Source organism: Macaca mulatta, chromosome X (assembly GCF_049350105.2).
Source record: "Macaca mulatta isolate MMU2019108-1 chromosome X, T2T-MMU8v2.0, whole genome shotgun sequence".
NCBI classification, from domain to species: domain Eukaryota; kingdom Metazoa; phylum Chordata; class Mammalia; order Primates; family Cercopithecidae; genus Macaca; species Macaca mulatta.
Window position 1 is genome coordinate 56,290,114 of NC_133426.1, and position 19,295 is coordinate 56,309,408.

At 40.7% G+C, this 19,295-nt stretch overlaps 1 protein-coding gene across 10 annotated transcripts in view; it reads left to right on the forward strand.

The window, feature by feature from the left end:
• KLF8 (KLF transcription factor 8) overlaps positions 1-15,804 on the forward strand; it is a 57,128-nt gene extending 41,324 nt beyond the window's left edge. For 6 of the 10 annotated variants that reach the window (XM_077989143.1, XM_077989145.1, XM_077989144.1 and 3 more), the window contains one exon: positions 10,931-11,722. In XM_077989143.1, the coding sequence (XP_077845269.1) occupies positions 10,931-11,112 (182 nt within the window). In that variant the 3' untranslated portion in view covers positions 11,113-11,722. Of the gene's footprint in view, positions 1-10,930; positions 11,723-14,905 lie in introns of those variants that run through there. The other 4 variants (XM_077989141.1, XM_077989147.1, XM_077989142.1 and 1 more) reach the window with 2 other exon arrangements.
• Positions 15,805-19,295: the final 3,491 nt, after the last annotated feature.

Genomic DNA, 19,295 nt, shown 5'->3' on the forward strand with positions numbered 1-19,295 from the left:
GTTTTCAAAGGGAATGCTTCCAGTTTTTGCCCATTCCGTATGATATTGGCTGTGGGTTTGTCATAAATAGCTCTTATTATTTTGAGATACGTTCCATCAATACCGAATTTATTGCGAGTTTTTAACATGAAAGGCTGTTGAATTTTGTCAAAGGCCTTTTCTGCATCTATTGAGATAATCATGTGGTTTTTGTCTTTGGTTCTGTTTATATGCTGGATTACGTTTATTGACTTCCGTATGTTGAACCAGCCTTGCATCCCAGGGATGAAGCCCACTTGATCATGGTGGATAAGCTTTTTGATGTGTTACTGAATCCGGTTTGCCAGTATTTTATTGAGGATTTTTGCATCGATGTTCATCAGGGATATTGGTCTAAAATTCTCTTTTTTTGTTGCGTCTCTGCCAGGCTTTGGTATCAGGATGATGTTGGCCTCATAAAATGAGTTAGGGAGGATTCCCTCTTTTTCTATTGATTGGAATAGTTTCAGAAGGAATGGTACCAGCTCCTCCTTGTACCTCTGGTAGAATTCGGCTGTGAATCCATCTGGTCCTGGACTTTTTTTGATTGGTAGACTATTAATTATTGCCTCAATTTCAGAGCCTGCTATTGGTCTATTCAGGCATTCGACTTCTTCCTGGTTTAGTCTTGGGAGAGTGTAAGTGTCCAGGAAAATATCCATTTCTTCTATGTTTTCTAGTTTCTTTGCGTAGAGATGTTGATAGTATTCTCTGATGGTAGTTTGTATTTCTGTGGGGTTGGTGGTGATATCCCCTTTATCATTTTTTATTGCATCTATTTGATTCTTCTCTCTTTTTTTCTTTATTAGTCTTGCTAGTGGTCTATCAATTTTGTTGATCTTTTCAAAAAACCAACTCCTGGATTCATTGATTTTTTGGAGGGTTTTTTGTGTCTCTATCTCCTTCAGTTCTTCTCTGATCTTAGTTATTTGTTGCCTTCTGCTAGCTTTGGAATCTGTTTGCTCTTGCTTCTCTAGTTCTTTTAATTGTGATATTAGGGTGTCAATTTTAGATCTTTCCAGCTTTCTCTTGTGGGCATTTAGTGCTACAAATTTCCCTCTACACACTGCTTTAAATATGTCCCAGAGATTCTGGTACATTGTGTCTATGTTCTCATTGATTTCAAAGAACATCTTTATTTCTGCCTGAATTTCGTTATTTACCCAGTAGTCATTTAGGAGCAGGTTGTTCAGTTTCCATGTATTTGTGCAGTTTTGAATGAGTTTCTTAATCCTGAGTTCTAATTTGATTGCACTGTGGTCTGAGAGTCAGTTTGTTGTGATTTCTGTTTTTTTACATTTGCTGAGGAATGTTTTACTTCCAATCATGTGGTCAATTTTAGAATAAGTGCAATGTGATGTTGAAAAGAATGTATATTCTGTTGATTTGGGGTGGACAGTTTTGTTTATGTCTTTTAAGTACACTAGGTTCAGAGCTGAATTCAAGTCCTGGGTATCATTGGTAATTTTCTGTCTCATTGATCTGTCTAATATTGACAGTGGGGTGCTAAAGTCTCCCACTATTAACAGAGGGGGAGATGCTCTCTGATTTTTTGAATTTCCAGCTTTTCTGCACTGCTTTTTTCCCATCTTTGTGGTTTTTTCTGCCTTTGGTCTTTGATGACGGTGACAAACTGATGGGGTTTTGGTGTGGGTGTCCTTTCTGTTAGTTTTCCTTCTAACAGTCAGGACCCTCAGCTGTAGGTCTGTTGGAGATTGCTTGAGGTTCACTCCAGACCCAGTTTGCCTGGGTGTCAGCAGCAGAGGCTGCAGAAGATAGAATATCGCTGAACAGCGAGTGTTGCTGTCTGATTCTTGCTCTGGAAGCTTTGTCTCAGGGGTGTACCCTGCTGTGTGAGGTGTGAGGTGTCCGTCTGCACCTAGTGGGGGATGTCTCCCAGTTAGGCTACTCAGGGGTCAGGGACCCACTTGAGCAGGCAGTCTGTCTGTTCTCAGATCTCAACCTCCATGCTGGGAGATCCACTGCTCTCTTCAAAGCTGTCAGACAGGGGCATTTACCTCTGCTGAGGTTTCTGCTGCTTTTTGTTTAACTATGCCCTGTCCCCAGAAATGGAGTCTACAGAGACAGGCAGGCCCCCTTGAGCTGCGGTGGCCTCCACCCAGTTCGAGCTTCCTGGTGGCTTTGTTTACCCACTGAAGCCTCAGCAATGGCGGGTGCCCCTCCCCCAGCCTCGCTGCTGCCTTGCAGTTAGATCTCCGACTGCTGTTCTAGCAATGACGGAGGCTCTCTGGGCGTGGGACCCTCCCATCCAGGTGTGGGATATAATCTCCTGGTGTGCCATTTGCTAAGACCCTTGGTAAAGTGCAGTATTAGGGTGGGAGTTACCTGATTTTCTAGGTGTTGTGTGTCTCAGTTTCCCTTGGCTAGGAAAAGGGATTCCCTTCCCCCTTGTGCTTCCCAGGTGAGGCGATGGCTCGCCCTGCTTCAGTTCTCACTGGTAGGGCTGCACCAACTGACCAGCAAAGATTGTCTGGCACTCCTCAGTGAGATGAACCCGGTACCTCAGTTGAAAATGCAGAAATCACCTGTTCTCTGTGTCGCTCGTGCTGGGAGCTGGAGGCTGGAACTGCTCCTGTTCGTCCATCTTGCTCCGGGAAACTGTTTTTTATTCTTATGTCTCCTCTCTATGCATTTTCAAATAGGCTGTCTTCAAGCTCACTAATTTTTTCTTCTGCTTTACTCTATGTAGTTGTTTCAATCTCTTTGTTAAATTTATCTTATGGGATTCTGAATCCCTTCTCTGTATTATCTTGAATTTCTTTGAGTTTCCTCAAAACATATTTTGAATTCTCTTTCTGAATGGTCACATATCTCTCCAGGATTGGTCCCTGGTGCCTTATGTGGTTCATTTGGTTTGGTCATGTTTTCCTGGATCGTCTTGATGCTTGTAGATGCTCATTAGTGTCTGGGCATTGAAGAGTTAGGTATTTATTGTAGTCTTCACAGTCTGGGTTGATTTGTATCCATCCTTCTCAGGAAGTCTTTCCACATATTCAAAGGGATTGGGTGTTGTGATCTAAGCCATCTCTGCATTAGGGGGCACCCCAAGCCCAGAAACCCTATGGTTGTCACAGACTTGGGGAGGTTCCACTTTAATGTTCTTGAATAAGAGCCAGAAGAATTTTCTGGATTACCAAGCAGAGACTCTTGTTCTTTTCTTTTACTTTATCCCAGACAAACAGTCTCTCTCTATTCTGAGCCACCTAGACCTGAGGGTGGGTTGACACAAGCATCCCTGTGGCCACCACCACTGAGTCTGTGCTGGGTCAGGCCTTAAACTAATACAGCACTGGACTTCAGCCAAGACCCGCTGTAACCACTACCTGGCTACTGCCAGTGTTCACGCAAAGCCGTGGGTCTCTACAGTCACCTGTTGGTGAAGCCAGTCATACCTATGTCTTTTCCTTCAGCACAGTGAGTTCCCCTAGGCCCTTGGTAGGTCCAGAGATGCCATCTGGAAGCCAGGAACTCGAGTCAAAAACCTTAGAAGTCCATCTGGTGTTCTATTGTACTGTGACTGAACTGGCACTCAAGCCATGAGACATAGTTCTTCCCAGTCTTCCCTTCACTTTCCATAGTCAGAGGAGCCTCACCCCTTGGCCACCACTACCATAGGCTTACAGGGGGTATTGCCAGGCTACTGCTGATGATTCCGTAAGGCCCAAGGCCTCTTTATTCAGCTTATCATGAATGCTGCTTGGCCTGGGACTCATGCTTGAGGGCAGTGGGCTCCCCTCTGGCCCTGGGCAGATCCAGAAATGCCATGCAAGAGCATAATCCTGGAACTGGAGACCCCAATATTTTGCCTGTGCTCTATGCCTCTGTGGCCAATTGGTATCTAAGGCACAAGACAAAGTCCCCTTTACTTTTCTTTCCTCCTTTCCTAAGCTGGAGTGTCTCTCCATAGCCATTACAGCTTGGGAATGTGCTGAGTCTCATCTGAAGCCAGCACGTCTCAGAGTCTCATCCTAGGCCCATGGTGTACTACCTGAGTTTTGCTACCGGTTATTCAGGGACCAGTAGCCTTATAAAGGGCTCTTTAGTCAGTAGATGATGGGTCCTGCCAGAACTGGGTTCTTCCCTTCAAGGCAACAGCTTCCCTTGTGGCCCAGGGTGTGTCTAGAAATGTCATACATGAGCTAGGTCCTGGAAAAGGGCATCACGACTCTGAATGATGCCCTATCCTACTGTGGTTAAGCTTGTATCCAAGATGCAAGACAAAGTCCTTTTTACTCTGCCCTCACCTCTCCTCAAGTGGAAGGAAGGAGTCTCTTTTGAAACTGTGAGCTGTGCAGCCTAGGGTTGGGGAAGGGGTGGTGCAACCGCTGTATTATCCGATCCAGCTGATATCTTTTTTTTTTTTTTTTTTTTTTTTTTTTTTTTTTTTTTTTTTTTTGAGGCAGAGTCTCGCTCTGTAGCCCGGGCTGGAGTGCAGTGGCCGGATCTCAGCTCACTGCAAGCTCCGCCTCCCAGGTTTACGCCATTCTCCTGCCTCAGCCTCCCGAGTAGCTGGGACTACAGGCGCCCGCCACCTCGCCCGGCTAGTTTTTTTTTTTTTGTATTTTTTAGTAGAGACGGGGTTTCACGGTGTTCGCCAGGATGGAGCTGATATCTTAATATGTCATATGCTCCCCGCAAGTCCACTGGCTCTGAGCCCAGTTCATCACTAGGACTCACCTAAGACTTGAAGTCCTTGTGGCCTATACTGCCTTTCAAGTTAATTCAAGGCCCCAGAGCACTTTATCTCATAGTGGTGAGTCTTCCAAGAATTCAAGTTCTGATTTCTGGGATGGGTGATTCCCCTCTGGCTCTGTCTGTTTTAAATATTCCCTCCATGGGTGGGAGTCAGCAGACTTCAACCTAGTTTTGCTTTCTGCTGTGACAAGGCAGCACTGAATTTAATGCAATGTCTCGCAAGTGCTATACTGTCCCTATCTGAAGCACACAGATTCTCTCTCCACACCATGTAGTCACTGCAGAGGGATGGGTGAGGGGTGGTGTTCGTGATCCAAGACTTTTTCCTACCCTCTTTCAGTGCTTCTTTTAACAATATGAAGTTAAAACCAGGTACTGTGAGTGGTCATCTGATTTTTCGTTTTTATGAAGGTCCTTTTTTGTGTAGATAGTTGTGAAATTGGTGTTCTTTTTGGGGCATGATTGGTGGAGCATTCTATTTGGCCCCCTTGCTCTGCCCCACTTCTCCATTTATTTTTCAATTGTAGAAGTTTAAGGGGTACAAGTGCAGTTTTGTTACATGGATATGATACATAGTGATGAAGTCTGAACTTTTAGTGTAACTAAGGAAGTTTTTTAAAGTAGGGAGAATAACAATCAATATGGGAAGGAGCAAGCTGTGTAAAAAGTGTGGCAAAAGACTATTCTTGTCTAGGCAGAGTACAAAACTAGTGAGATGGGAACAAGCTTGCCTTGTTCTAATAACTGATACTAGTTCAGCTTGACTAGGACATATTGAGCACAGCGGTGGGTGGAGAAAGCATTGAGGTGCAAGAGTGGAAGGGGGAAGATCAGTTAAGAGGATAATGAAGCAATCCAGGCAAAAAATGATGACAGCCCAACTAGTATGTTGCCAGCGGAGATGGAGAGAAGATGATTGAGGGGACGTTGGTGACTCTAAGGTTTCTGTTTTGGGTGACTGGGTGAATGGAGGTGCCATTTATAGAGCTAGAGAATTTGCCAATAGTTACACAGGTAGTAAATGGGTAAAGCCCCATAGGATTAGACCTTTGTACCTAACCTAGGTATACTTTTCTCTATTGCTAGTATTCCACAGGTTCCCTGGGACTGAGGCAGCTACAGAAATGCCTGATTCATTGCCCTCCAAAGATTGTGATTCATTGTTAAGGGTCCTAGAGAGTGCTGTCTCTGTCTTTGGTAGATATTTTTCCAGCAGAGAGCCATGAGACTCTTGCTTATCTGCAAACACCAGGCATGCAATGCAGCACTTCATCTCCCCTGAGTTTGCAATCATATAAAGCAGGAAACATAGATATAACAGTTCTCATTAAACATACTGTGTTCATACTGTCAAGTCCCAATATATTTATAATGGCATCACCCATTTCCCCAGGCTCCAAATGTGTCATTGATTCTTACCATTATCTCTTTTTTTTTTTCCCTCAAGTCAGAGTCTCACTCTGTTTCCAATGCTGGCATGCAGTAGCACAATCTCGACTCACTGCAGCCTTGCTCTCCCAGGCTCAAGTAGTTCTCTCACCTCAACCTCTGGAGTAGCTGGGATTATAAGCACATGCCACCACACCTGGCTAATTCTGTTTATTTTTTTTTTTGTAGAGACAAGGTCTCACTATGTTGCCCAGGTTGGTCTCAAACTTCTGGACTCAAGTTATCCTCCCACCTCAGCTTCCCAAAGTGGGTGGGATTATAGGCATGAGCCATTAATATTCTCTTATGTCTCGAGTTATTTGTTTCTAAAGTTCTATTATTTCTTTCCAATTTTGAACAGCCTTTTTATTCATAATGGCTAAGGCTATGTATTGTGAAACTAGTGTCGTGATTTGACATCTCAGTCTGCTACTCACTGCTGAAAGTTGCTTCACCCCTCTTTACCTCCATTTCCCTATCTTGGAATATTAATAGTGTAAAATACTTAAAATAGTATCCAGCATATGGTGAATACTCAGTAAATGCTAGGTTTTATTAATGTTTTTCTTTCAATTCCAATCTCTCTTTCACCTCCTTAGGTTTTATTCTTATATTTATTATTGATTCCTTCAATTCAATGAAAAACCAATTTGAGCTTTATATGCCAGACAAATAGATTACCCCAGTAGGCTTCTAGTCATTGTAGTCCACCTTACACAGCATGGGTAAATAATTTTAATGTACAACTTTGACCGAGCCATTCTTGAGTTAAACAGACTAAATTTTAGTCTGTTTTATTATTGTTTTAAAGTTCTCTATTGTCAATGCATCCCCATTATTGCTCACACCTAGGACACACTGCTCTCTCACACACCGCCTTGGGTATATCATTGACTTTTATGCTTAAGTCCAAATTCTCTTTTAAAAAATAATCCCAAGTGTTTCATCTGTCTTTTATAATAAGGATCATCTCATAATACTCTTGTAAGGATGCTCCATGCTCCAAGATGGCTGACCCTATGTGTACCATTCACTGCACCGCCTCACCAAGACCTTGCCACCAGCTGCCCGGGTTGCTTTCTTCATCTAAAAATTACCCATGCCTCCATATTTGTGCCTTCACAGTAACCCAGAGGTTATTAACTAGCCTTGGAACTGATATCACACTTATTTATTTTTTTGAGATAGAGTCTTGCTCTGTCACCCAGGCTGGAATGCAGTGGTGCAATCTCAGCTCACTGCAACCTCTGCTTCCTGGGTTCAAGCAATTCTCATACCTCAGCCTCCCAAGTAGCTGGGACTATAGGCACGCACCACCACACCCGGCTAATTTTTGTGTTTTCAGTAGAGACAGGGTTTTACTATGTTGGCCAGACTGGTCTCAAACTCCTGACCTCAAATGATCCACGTGTTTCAGCCTCCCAAAGTGCTGGGATTACAGGCATGAGCCACCGCACCTGGCATTTCACACTTATTATCTTTGTCACATAGTTAATATATATGCTTTATATTATGAATTCTTTTTCTGCATATATACTTTGTTCTTTAATTCAAATGATAAGTTGATGGAGATTACAAGTTGTGTTGTATGATGTTCATTGGCACAAACAGGAGCTTGTTCAATGATAATACAAAGGTAAATGCTTTTGAAATAGGAAAATGGGCCTCACTGCTGAATTCCTTTACAATAATTTGTGTGTTCTAGAAATGAGCTCTGATCACCACAGGGTGTCACTGATTTACAAGTCAAATTTTCCTCAGTTGGTTGAGGTGTAGATAAGAATTCTCAGAAGACATTCTTGAGAGATCACAACAAAATATATAGATAGCAATGCAGCCGTTGGGAGGTATGGAGATGCTGTAAAATCACATAGAACAAAAAGTGAAAATTTCATTTACACACTTTAAACATCCCCTGAAATCCTATTCTTCCCTCTGTTAACAATTTGTTGTATAGCCTTCCAGATCTTTCCTCTTGAGAGAGAGAGAGAGAGAGAGAGAGAGAGAGAGAGAGAGAAAGAACAGGCACAAGATTTTAAAAACATAAACGAGATCCTACTCTCCATGAGCATATGTGTGTATGTTTGTTCAGTATCTTTTTTGATTTGATAACATTTCATTGGCCATCTTTTTGTCTCATTATATCCAGCTTTATCTCATTCTTCTTAGCAGCTAATGCAACTATTTCTGAATATTGAAATGATCAGCAATTGATGTGTTTAATCCTTGAAATGTTTGCCTGGGTATAGTCCAAAGCTGTGATTCAGACTGGATTTCATACTGTTGCTCATTATGTGAACACTATACAGTTAATTAGCAAACACTTGGGAGGGTTGGTAGGTGGTGTGTAGTAAGTTGGAAAACAGTTTATGCAAGCCAGATTGCCACCAGAATTTAGAACAGCATAAAATTAAATGCCCTAGGTAATTTACAGGGAGAAAAGGGGAAAAGACAGAGAAAGAGATTGTTAGAAAGAATACCAATACATTTTTGTGTCTGCATTATTGCTTGTTTCTGATTATAAAATAATACATGCTCGTTGTAGAAGATGGGAAACAGAAAAATGTATTAAGAAGAAAGCAAACATTACCCTAATCCTACAACCCAGACTTATCCACAGTTAATATTTATTGTTGCTCATATAGCTTATTTCCTTTTTAAAAATTTTTATTATAAGATAAAACATTATGATTTTAAAGCATTTAAAACAGTACAAAAGGGTATAAAGTAAAAATGAAAAGTCCTCTTCCCACTATCCCTGGTCCTCACTTTCCACAAAGTCATTCACTGTTAACAGTTTCTCTCATACTGTACGTTTAAGTGTATTGATACTGGCTTTATTATGAGTATACAAATGTATTGCGTGTGATCTACATACCATAATGCGGTCATACTGTGTTAATTTTTTATACTACTTTTTTTTCCATTTAGCTTTCTATCTTGAGCATACATATCCTATATATAATTCAAATACAACCCAAAGATTCTGGGCATGGAGCTATTTCAAAAACTTTGGCCTGACACTGCCCCCCGTGCCATTACATGCCCTTGAGTTTCTAACCTTACACAGAAGACCTGTAGCCTTTGCTGAGGGCCCTTTCCAGTGAATCACACATTCATCCTGTGTATATATGGCTCTATTTTACTTTATTTATTTATTTATTTATTTATTTATTTATTTATTTATTATTGAGACGCAGTCTCACTCTCTCCCAGGCTGGAGTGCAGTGGCACGATCTCAGCTCACCGCAAGCTCTGCCTCTCGGGTTCACGCCATTCTCTGCCTTAGCCTCCTGAGTAGCTGGGACTACAGGCACCAACCACCATGCCCAGCTTATTTTTTGTATTTTTAGTAGAGGCGGGGTTTCACCGTGTTAGCCAGGATGGTCTCGGTATCTTGATCTTGTGATCTGCCCGCGTTGGCCTCCCAAAGTGCTGGGATTACAGGCATGAGCCACTGCACCCAGCCATATGGCTCTATTTTAGACTGTTTGATAGGAGATATTAGAGGAACAGATATTTTAAAGTGCCAAAGACCTGAGTTTAAATCCCAGTTGCATTGGTTGCTAGCTATCTTTTAAAAAGAAAATGTTTTGAACAACTTTGTAGTATATTTTTATCCTTTAGAAATGAGAAAACAGAGACCAAGCCAGGGAGAAGTGATTATGTAAGATCACACAGCTAGTTTATAGTAGAGCTGGATCACACAAAGGCCTGTTTGAACAAGAGGCTATGTGCTTCCCACTCTAACATCTTGGCCTTTCTTTAGAACTCCTGTAGGTAACAATGTGTTGTATTATTGAAAATCAGGAACACTGTTACATTGTTGGTGGGATTGTAAACTAGTTCAACCATTATGGAAAACAGTATGGCGATTCCTCAAGGATCTAGAACTAGAAGTACCATATGACCCAGCCATCCCATTACTGGGGATATACCCAAAGGATTATAAATCATGCTGCTATAAAGACACATGCACACGTATGTTTATTGCGGCACTATTCACAATAGCAAAGACTTGGCATCAACCCAAATGTCCATCAGTGACAGACTGGAATAAGAAAATGTGGCACATATACACCATGGAATACTATGCAGCCATAAAAAAGGATGAGTTTGTGTCCTTTGTAGGGACATGGATGCAGCTGGAAACCATCATTCTCAGCAAACTATCACAAGAACAGAAAACCAAACACCGCATGTTCTCACTCATAGGTGGGAACTGAACAATGAGATCACTTGGACTCGGGAAGGGGAACATCACACACCGGGGCCTATCACGGGGAGGGGGGAGGGGGGAGGGATTGCATTGGGAGTTATACCTGATGTAAATGACGAGTTGATAGGTGCTGACGAGTTGATGGGTGCAGCATGCCAACATGGCACAGGTATACATGTGTAACAAACCTGCACGTTATGCACATGTACCCTAGAACTTAAAGTATAATAATATAAAAAAAAAATCAATGAGAGAGTAGATTTCAAGTGTTCTTACCACAACAAAAGATAAGTATATGGGTAATATGTATGTTAATTAACTCGACTTAGCCATTCCACAGTGTATATACATCTCAAAACATCATGTTGTACATTTATACGGTGCTTCTCAATCAATTAATTAACTTAAAAGATTTACTAGCATATACCTTCAAGGTTATTGCCTAACCTTTTCACTTGACACAAGTTATGTATCTATTATCTTTCTAGTATCCAATCCCCCTCTCTCTGATTCTCTTTTTTTTTTTTTTTTGTCACATTCCCTTTTTAGGAGAGAAGCCTTATAAATGCACCTGGGATGGCTGCTCCTGGAAATTTGCTCGCTCAGATGAGCTCACTCGCCATTTCCGCAAGCACACAGGCATCAAGCCTTTCCGGTGCACAGACTGCAACCGCAGCTTTTCTCGTTCTGACCACCTGTCCCTGCATCGCCGTCGCCATGACACCATGTGAGCTGCACAGATCACACTAGAGAAGCTGCGCTGGTATCTTTCCTGTTCGTGTGCTGAGGTTGGGACAATTTTTTCCTCTTTGACTTCAGCTTGCATCTGCAATGGGGTTGAAGCAGCCCACTGAGCCAAGTTGAGGAGACTGGAGGAAAAGAGAGCTGGTCTCCCGGGGGGAGGCTCTTCATATTCTACCTTCACTTCTCCACTGTCCAGACCCGTTTTTTTCAACCTCCATGTGGGTTGAATTCCAGTGTGGCACCCATGGCTGCCTTCCCATCCCCCCTGCTCTGAAATAGGACATTTTTCCTACAGTAACAAAACAGGAATCAAACTCAAGGCTGTGAACAAACATACGCTGCTTTTTTCTTTCCAATTTTTCTCTTGTTTTCTAGAACTCTCGTCCATATGTTTTTTAAATAAGTACCTAAAAGTGGTTTGATAGTGTCCTAAATGACTTTTTTAACTTCCTAAATGGAAAGAGCATAACGATGTAGTTGATTGGTAAGATTTACAGGGATTTGGTTTCTGAGTAAGAGGCACACTCCCAGTGAATAAGCTGAGTCCCATACCACACTCAAAAGGTTTTAATAAATCTAATCCTATTTCTTCTTAAAGTTTGGTTTGCAGATAGTGCTGGTGCTTCTGCTTCTTAAGTTCATCAAGGGAATGAGGAGTTCTTGTACTTCTCCTCTTTTTCTTCTCTTCCACTTTCTCCTTCAGGATTAAAGATTTTGCTGCACAATTATTATTTGTTAGGTTAAATTTGAACAAATATTCAAAGCACACATGGACATATCAGTAAGGAGAAAAATGTTCCAGGAGAGTAGGTTGGGCAGAGGAACAAACAGACCTAAGATGATCCTGAGAACAAATAGAGGAGTTCATTTATTTGGATAGGATATCAAAAGTGCTGTTAATCACAAACCTCATTCAAATGGCAGGCTGTTGAGACAGTGTCTTGAGGGGCTGGCTGTACTGTTTATTTTTTTGTTTACACAAAGAAACAATTGAGTATATTGCATGATGAGAAATCACACACTAGGGGCATGTTATACAGAAGTGAGGGGTTGGAAGAACGGAATGTTTTCACTCCATGGAATTATTGGCATTCATTCCTGTGTTTCAAATGAAACATAAGATGCTTTTCATGAAAACTGACATACAAAAAGCAATTTGATGTTCTGCAACTGCTATGAAGACCTAAGCCATTTGTTTTAGCTATTATAGCAGGTTGCATAATATACTCATTTGGCTGCCCAATCAGATTGTTTTATAATATTACCTGGGGCACAAAATCCTCTGTTCCTGGCCCTGGACCATAGATCTACCTCCACATGGCATATTTCCTTTCCTGGGGTCAGGGGTGGGGAAGGGGGCTTTGCATCACTTGAATTTGGACTCAGCCTCTCTTTTAAAGATTGTCTTTATATTGAACACCTTTTTCTTTTCAACCCTGCTTGAATACTTTAGGTTGCTATTTCCTGAGGCTGTCCATTCTCACTAAATTGTAGAATTCTAGCACCAAGAAGGGATCCCGTTAACCATCTAGTCCTGCCCATCCCTCATATTTTACAGATGAGACAAATACGGGTCAGATTTTTTCTCTAGATGTTTCCTTGAGCCCTTATACACCTGCATGCTTATTCTCCTAGGGATCATATAATTTTATTTATTTATTTTTTGAGAGACAGTTTCCCTCTGTCACCCAAGCTGGAGTGCAGTGGCATAATCTCTGCTTACTGCAACCTCTGCCTCCCATGTTCAAGTGATTCTCCTGCCTCAGCCTCCCAAATAGCTTGGATTACAGGTGCGTGCCACCACACCTGGCTAAGTTTTGTATTATTAGTAGAGATGGGGTTTCACCATGTTGGCCAGGCTAGTCTCAAACTCCTGACCTCAAGTGATCTGCCTGCCTCGGCCTCCCAAAGTGCTGGGATTACAGGAGTGAGCCACCACGCTTGGCCAGGATCACATTATTAAACCAAATTAAAGTTTATGTGATTGGTTGCAATATTTGTCTAATTTTATATGTTATTCTTCAGAAAAACTTTAGAACTCAAAAATCATTTACAGCTGATTAAATAGCAAGTAAAATGTACTTGTGGTCATTGCCATATAACATCAGGCACATAGTTCTAACACTTCTATAATGTCTAGATTTTTTTTTTTTTTTTTTTTTTTTTTTTTTTTTTTGAGAGGGAGTCTCGCTCTGTCTCCCAGGCTGGAGTGCAGTGGCCAGATCTCAGCTCACTGCAAGCTCCGCCTCCCGGGTTTACGCCATTCTCCTGCCTCAGCCTCCCAAGTAGCTGGGACTACAGGCGCCCGCCACCTCGCCTGGCTAGTTTTTTTTTTTTTTTTTTTTGTATTTTTTAGTAGAGACGGGGTTTCACCGTGTTAGGCAGGATGGTCTCGATCTCCTGACCTCGTGATCCACCCGTCTCGGCCTCCCAAAGTGCTGGGATTACAGGCTTGAGCCACTGCGCCCGGCCTAATGTCTAGATTTTATTTACCTCATTTTAACTTGCAGTGTCTGTCTAGATCATGAACTCTCCATAAATCCAAGGACTGCCTGTAGTTTTCAAAATGACGTGTGGATTTTTACTGTTATCATTGTTATTTCGATCAAGGCTTTTTCCTGACTTTTGGTATACAAGTTCCAAACTTGCATAATAATTGCTAACACACTAGGCGATATCTGGGGCCAGTGTGTTAAAGGGGACCTCTGATGTAGCTGTAAGACAGATTGGTAAAGATGAACTAACTTAAGTTTAAGCTTATAATTCAGTAGTTGATGCAGTATTTCACAGTACAGCCCAGGCTTACTCATTTTCTTCAAAATTTGGATCCTGATACTCCTTTTTCAGAGTTCAGAACTGAACTGCTCCCCACAGAACTCAGAATCTTTTGCATTGAGACATATGATCTACTCATAAATAAAGATTATCAAATATCTTGTTGAACTAATTAGGTTGATCAAATTAGGGTCCCAAATATTAGGGTTCCTGACATCTGAGCCTTTATCTAAAAATGTTTCTGTAACATAATGACAGCCTTTATGTTTGTTAATTGTCTATAGTAAAGAAGCAATTTTAACCCTATTCTCATTTCCCTCTCGCCTCCAAAAAACGATAAAAGCTTCCCAATTACTTACATATGCTCTAAGAAGTGTCTCAGGATTCATTAACAGAATCTTATAGAGTACAGGAATTCAAATATAGCACAGTACAGAGTTTACCAAAAACACATAAAACTTTGCTAGATAGACAGTGAAGTGGAAAGGAACTAAAATGTATCTCTTGAATAGCATTTGGGATTCAATTGAATTTGTTGTTTTTACAACAGCAAAGCACCTTTAGCCTGGACAGTTGCTTAGGGCATCGATATGATTGGATAATATTCGGGATCTGTTGCAGCAGAATTCCTCTATCTGATGATCAGCAGTTGAACATAAACTTCATAATTACAGTAAAATTTAGGAAAAGCTAAGAGTGTGAAGAGTGTGAACTGATTGGGTAGATTAGGCAGAGTGCATTATGGGCAAGACAAAGGTTTTCGATGTTAATTTCTTTTAAAATAAACTTTTTATTTTCAAACAGTTTCAGATTTACAGAAAAATTGTGAAGCTAGAACAGAGAGGTCTCATTTACCCCACATCCAGTTTCTCCTATTATTGACATCTTACATTAGTGTGATATATTTGTTACAATTAATGAAACACAATGATATGTTAATATTATTAACTGAAGTCCATACTTTATTCAGGTTTCCTTAATTTTTACCTAATATCCTTTTTAAAGAATTGTTTCGGCCAGGCATGGTGGCTCACACCTGTAATCCCAGCACTTTGGGAGGCCGAGACAGGCGGATCACGAGGTCAGGAGTTCAAGACCAGCCTGGACAATATGGTGAAACCCTGTCTCTATTAAAAATACAAAAAATTAGCCAGGCGTGGTGGTAGGTATGTGTAATCCCAGCTACTTGGGAGGCTGAGGCAGGAGAATTGCTTGAACCTGGGAGGCGGAGGTTGCAGTGAGCCAAGATGATGCCACTGCACTCCAGCCCGGGTGACAGAGCGACACTCCATCTCAAAAAAAAAAAAAGTTTCAGCATCTTGTTCAGGATTCCACATTACATCTGGTAATCATATCTCCTTAGGTTCCTGTAGGTTGTGACAATTTCTCAGACTTTCCTTGTTTTCAGTGACCTTGACAGTTTTGAGAGATATTTTCCTCAACTGGGATTTGTCCATTGTCTTTCTCATGATTAGACTGAGGTTATGAGTTTTTGAGAGTAGGACCACAGAGAAGAAGTGCCATTTTCATCACATCATACAGGCATACTTTGGAGACAATGCAGATTTGGTTCCAGATCACTGCAATGAAGCAAATATTACAATAAAGCAAGTCACACAAATTTTTTGGTTTCCCAGTGCATATAAAATGTTATGTTTACACTATCCTGTAGTCTGGTGAATGTGCAATAGTGTTATGTCTAAAAAACAATGTACATACCTTATTTTAAAATACTTTATTGGTAAAATGTTACTGGCACAAACACGAAGTGAGCACATGCTATTGGAAAAATGGTGCCAATAGACTTGTTGGTCACAGGGTTACCACAAACTTTTAATTTGTAAAAAATGCAATATCAGCAAAGTGCAATAAAGCAAAGCACAATAAAACGAGGTATGCCTGTATTTACATGACTCATCACTGTTGTTTAACCTTGATCACCTGACTGAAATAGTCATTGTCAGGTTTCTCCCCTGTACTCTTTTTTCCTCCCCTCCATACTGTAGTCTCTGAAAGGAAATCACTGTGTATAGCCCATGCGGAGTGGTAAGTTATATGACACACCCTTCAGAGCAAGTATCTTACATAAATTATTTGGAATTATTTTCTAAGGGAGATTGTCTCTTCTCCCCCATTTATTTATTTATACAATATTTATATCAGCATGGACTCATGGGTATTTATTTTATACTTCGAGTTATAATCTAATACTACTACTTTATTTCATTGCTCTAATTGTTCCAGCTTTGGCTATTGGGAGCTCTTTTGGGTGATTCTGAAGTCCTTTTGACATACCCCCATCAGTTTTGGTTTTTTTTGTTTTTTTTTTTTTTGGCACATTCTTACTTTCTGCCACTGCAAGATGTTCCAGGCTCATCTTGTATATTTTGTGGCCTACTCCTATAATCAGCCATTTCTTCAAGAAGTCCTGGTTTCTTTTACTGGAAAATTGTATTAGAAACCAATATCTGGGCATTAGGTATGTTCGTTGCTCCTGGGTTATTGTTGCTTCTAGGGCATCTCAGCTAACAGAGCAAGGAAACATATGTGTATACTATCCTATGTATATGCACATTCTATAAATATTTCTATATGTAATCATCCAGATTTTTATTTAGCTAAACATGAGTTCATATTGATGTTTTCAACTCTAACGTGTTACCATGTGAATCATTCTAGCTTCTTCCTCTTAGTTATATGAAGCCTCCCACACTAATACTGAGAAACCTGCCTCTCAACCTCTGTCATCTATTTACTTATTTTTTTAAATTCAGTGTGCATATACAGCAGTATCTGAATTGTTAACCTGTATACCCATGGGAAACAACTTTATCAACTACAGCACAGTGTGTGTGCACATGATAGTAATATTTTTGAACTCCAACAGCTCTTTGAAACAAAGTGGTCTGCAAAATTCTGGAATTAGGGATTTCTGTGATCTGAGTTCTAAGATTCTGGGGTCTATCCTGCCCCCAAAAAGTTTTCTCATGAACCAAACCATCAAGAATGTACCTAACCTTAAATAAGCCAAGGGAACTTACTGATGCTCCACAGTTTGCTAATTCTTGTATGAGGTACTGCAGAGTGATGGACACAGAAGGAACTGGGTGGGCCAAGTTTAAATAAACACATAGCACTATCTTTTCTCACTGTTAAATATGGCTCTCTCACAATGGTAATGCCACCCTGAGTTACCTCTCTTCCGTATTTTCCCAGGTCTCACTTGTTTGACCTTAGGCAAGTCATATCACCTCTCTGTGCCTCAATTAATCCATTTGCAAAATGGGGATCTCAATATCTACCTCACAGGAATGTTGTGAGGCTTTTCATAAATTGATGTTGGCAAAAATGATGAAAGATCTTTAAGTGAACAACCAAGTATTATAACCATTGTTAATATGATACTTATAGTACCTTATATTTACCCTATGTAAAAGAGAAGATTAGGCTTCCTAGGTGATAAACAGATAGATTTGAGTCAGTAAGAAGGATAATTAAAGAGTGGCCACTGGAAGCAATATTATTTATTCTTTTACTTTCACTTTCCCTGTATCTTCTTTGTTACTAACAATAGGATTATCATCTGTTTCCGTACTTGAAATGTATTAGGACCTAAAGGAAGAGGTAGGCAAAATTCATTGCTTCAAAAGCTGTATTCTTCCCCCTTTGTCACTCTGCTTGGACCACATTACATGTCACATTCTCAGAAGCACAAAGGCAATTTTCCAGAGCCCTTTAAGCTTTGGCCAGTTCAGTTTCACCACTTATATTTTCTCTTTCCCAACTTACTTTACTCTGAATAGTATAGGTAGGAGGAGGGAAGTTGGGTAGGGTGGTTGGGGGTGGGAGTGGGTTGGAAGAGGATGGGATTTATACCAGTGGCAGGATATTTCTTTGTTTTCCAAACACTGGTTTTACTTTCCATTTCCTTTTCTGGTGTTGGGGTGGGGTCAGGGGAAGAGATATTATTTTGTCAACTGTTAAAAACTCCTTCCTTTCCTAGAGTCACTACAAGTAGCTGTGTTGGACATTACTTTATAACTATGCTGTATGCAGTGCTGTTTTCATTGTATTACAGAATTAAAAGGGGAAGAGACTTCCTAGTGGTGTCCATCCCTGTTTTTTGACAGGAGGTCACGCAGGTGAGCAGTGCCAGAAACTGGTTCTCTTTTTTTGTGTTGGGGAAAGGAGCCTGCAGTGAAAGGATAGTTGGATTTTTTGTCATTGTTAGTTTGTTTAAATAAATTATAAAACAGTATATTAAGCTTTAGTCTCTGTAACTCTTATGTTTGTGCCTCATTATTTTAGTGCTTTAGAGCAACACCTTATTTTTTCTCTATTTTATACTAGTTCTTGCCTCAGAGGCATGGCTCTGAGGCTAAGATCATGAGCAATCTCTCATAAACAAGTCTGTTATGAACCTGGAGATACTCAAGATTTGCCTCTGTTAGCATGGCCACTTAGAGGTTACTCTGTTCTACTTCAGAGACTCTCCCATTATGGCATCCATGCAGGGTGTGTGCTTGGGTACTAAGCAATCTTGTTCAGTTTAATTATTGTACTTTTTTATTAATAAAAAGATCTTAAACTTCAGAAATCATGGCTATTTTCTTGACTTTGTCTCCAATCTGTTTCTTCAGCATGACATGAGTAGATCACTTTTTTCCGCCTAGCTGGGTAAAGTTGTGATGAAACTACTGTGTAGTATCATGGGATGAAAAAGGAAGCCATGTTGTCTTAAACATGACAGTTTCTCTGTTTAATCATATGAGGTCCTCCCCATTTTGGGGAATCTATTCAGCCGTGTCCCTGAATGGAGCTTCATGAAGGCTTTGTGCTCCTTTTGTGTATTTCCTACAAAGGATTTGACAAGAGTTCGTGGGATACAGACATAGTTGGCTATATTTTCTTGCTCGGCTCTGCTCTCCTCACTATTTTGTTTGTGTTTTCCTAAGATGTAAGGAGGGAAAGGAGGGTGTTGGGACAGCTTTAAACTTCAAAGACACCACAGTAAAAATTCTAGCCCTGAATGAAGATGTGGAAGTTGCCTCACCTTTCAGAGAAACTCTGGGAGAAAAGTAGAAAGAGGGAAATTCTGTGCTGGAGATTGAGGCCAAGAGCAGGAAGAACAAATTGAAAAGTGACTGTTCCTGGGGCTGCCAGAATGAGGTTTTCACTACAAATGATAAAAATAAGAAATCTCACAGTCTTTTTTACTCATTTCTTTATTCTAAGAGCCAATGTCATCCCTTTGGGCCATAAGCATTATCAATTCAATGCTACCAGTATTGACTGAAAACCTACCAATAATCCAGTCTCCTTTCTGGTTGCTATGGAGATGAATAAAACCCAGTTCCTGCTCTAAAGAAATTCACTCCCTAGCGGAAGAGACCAG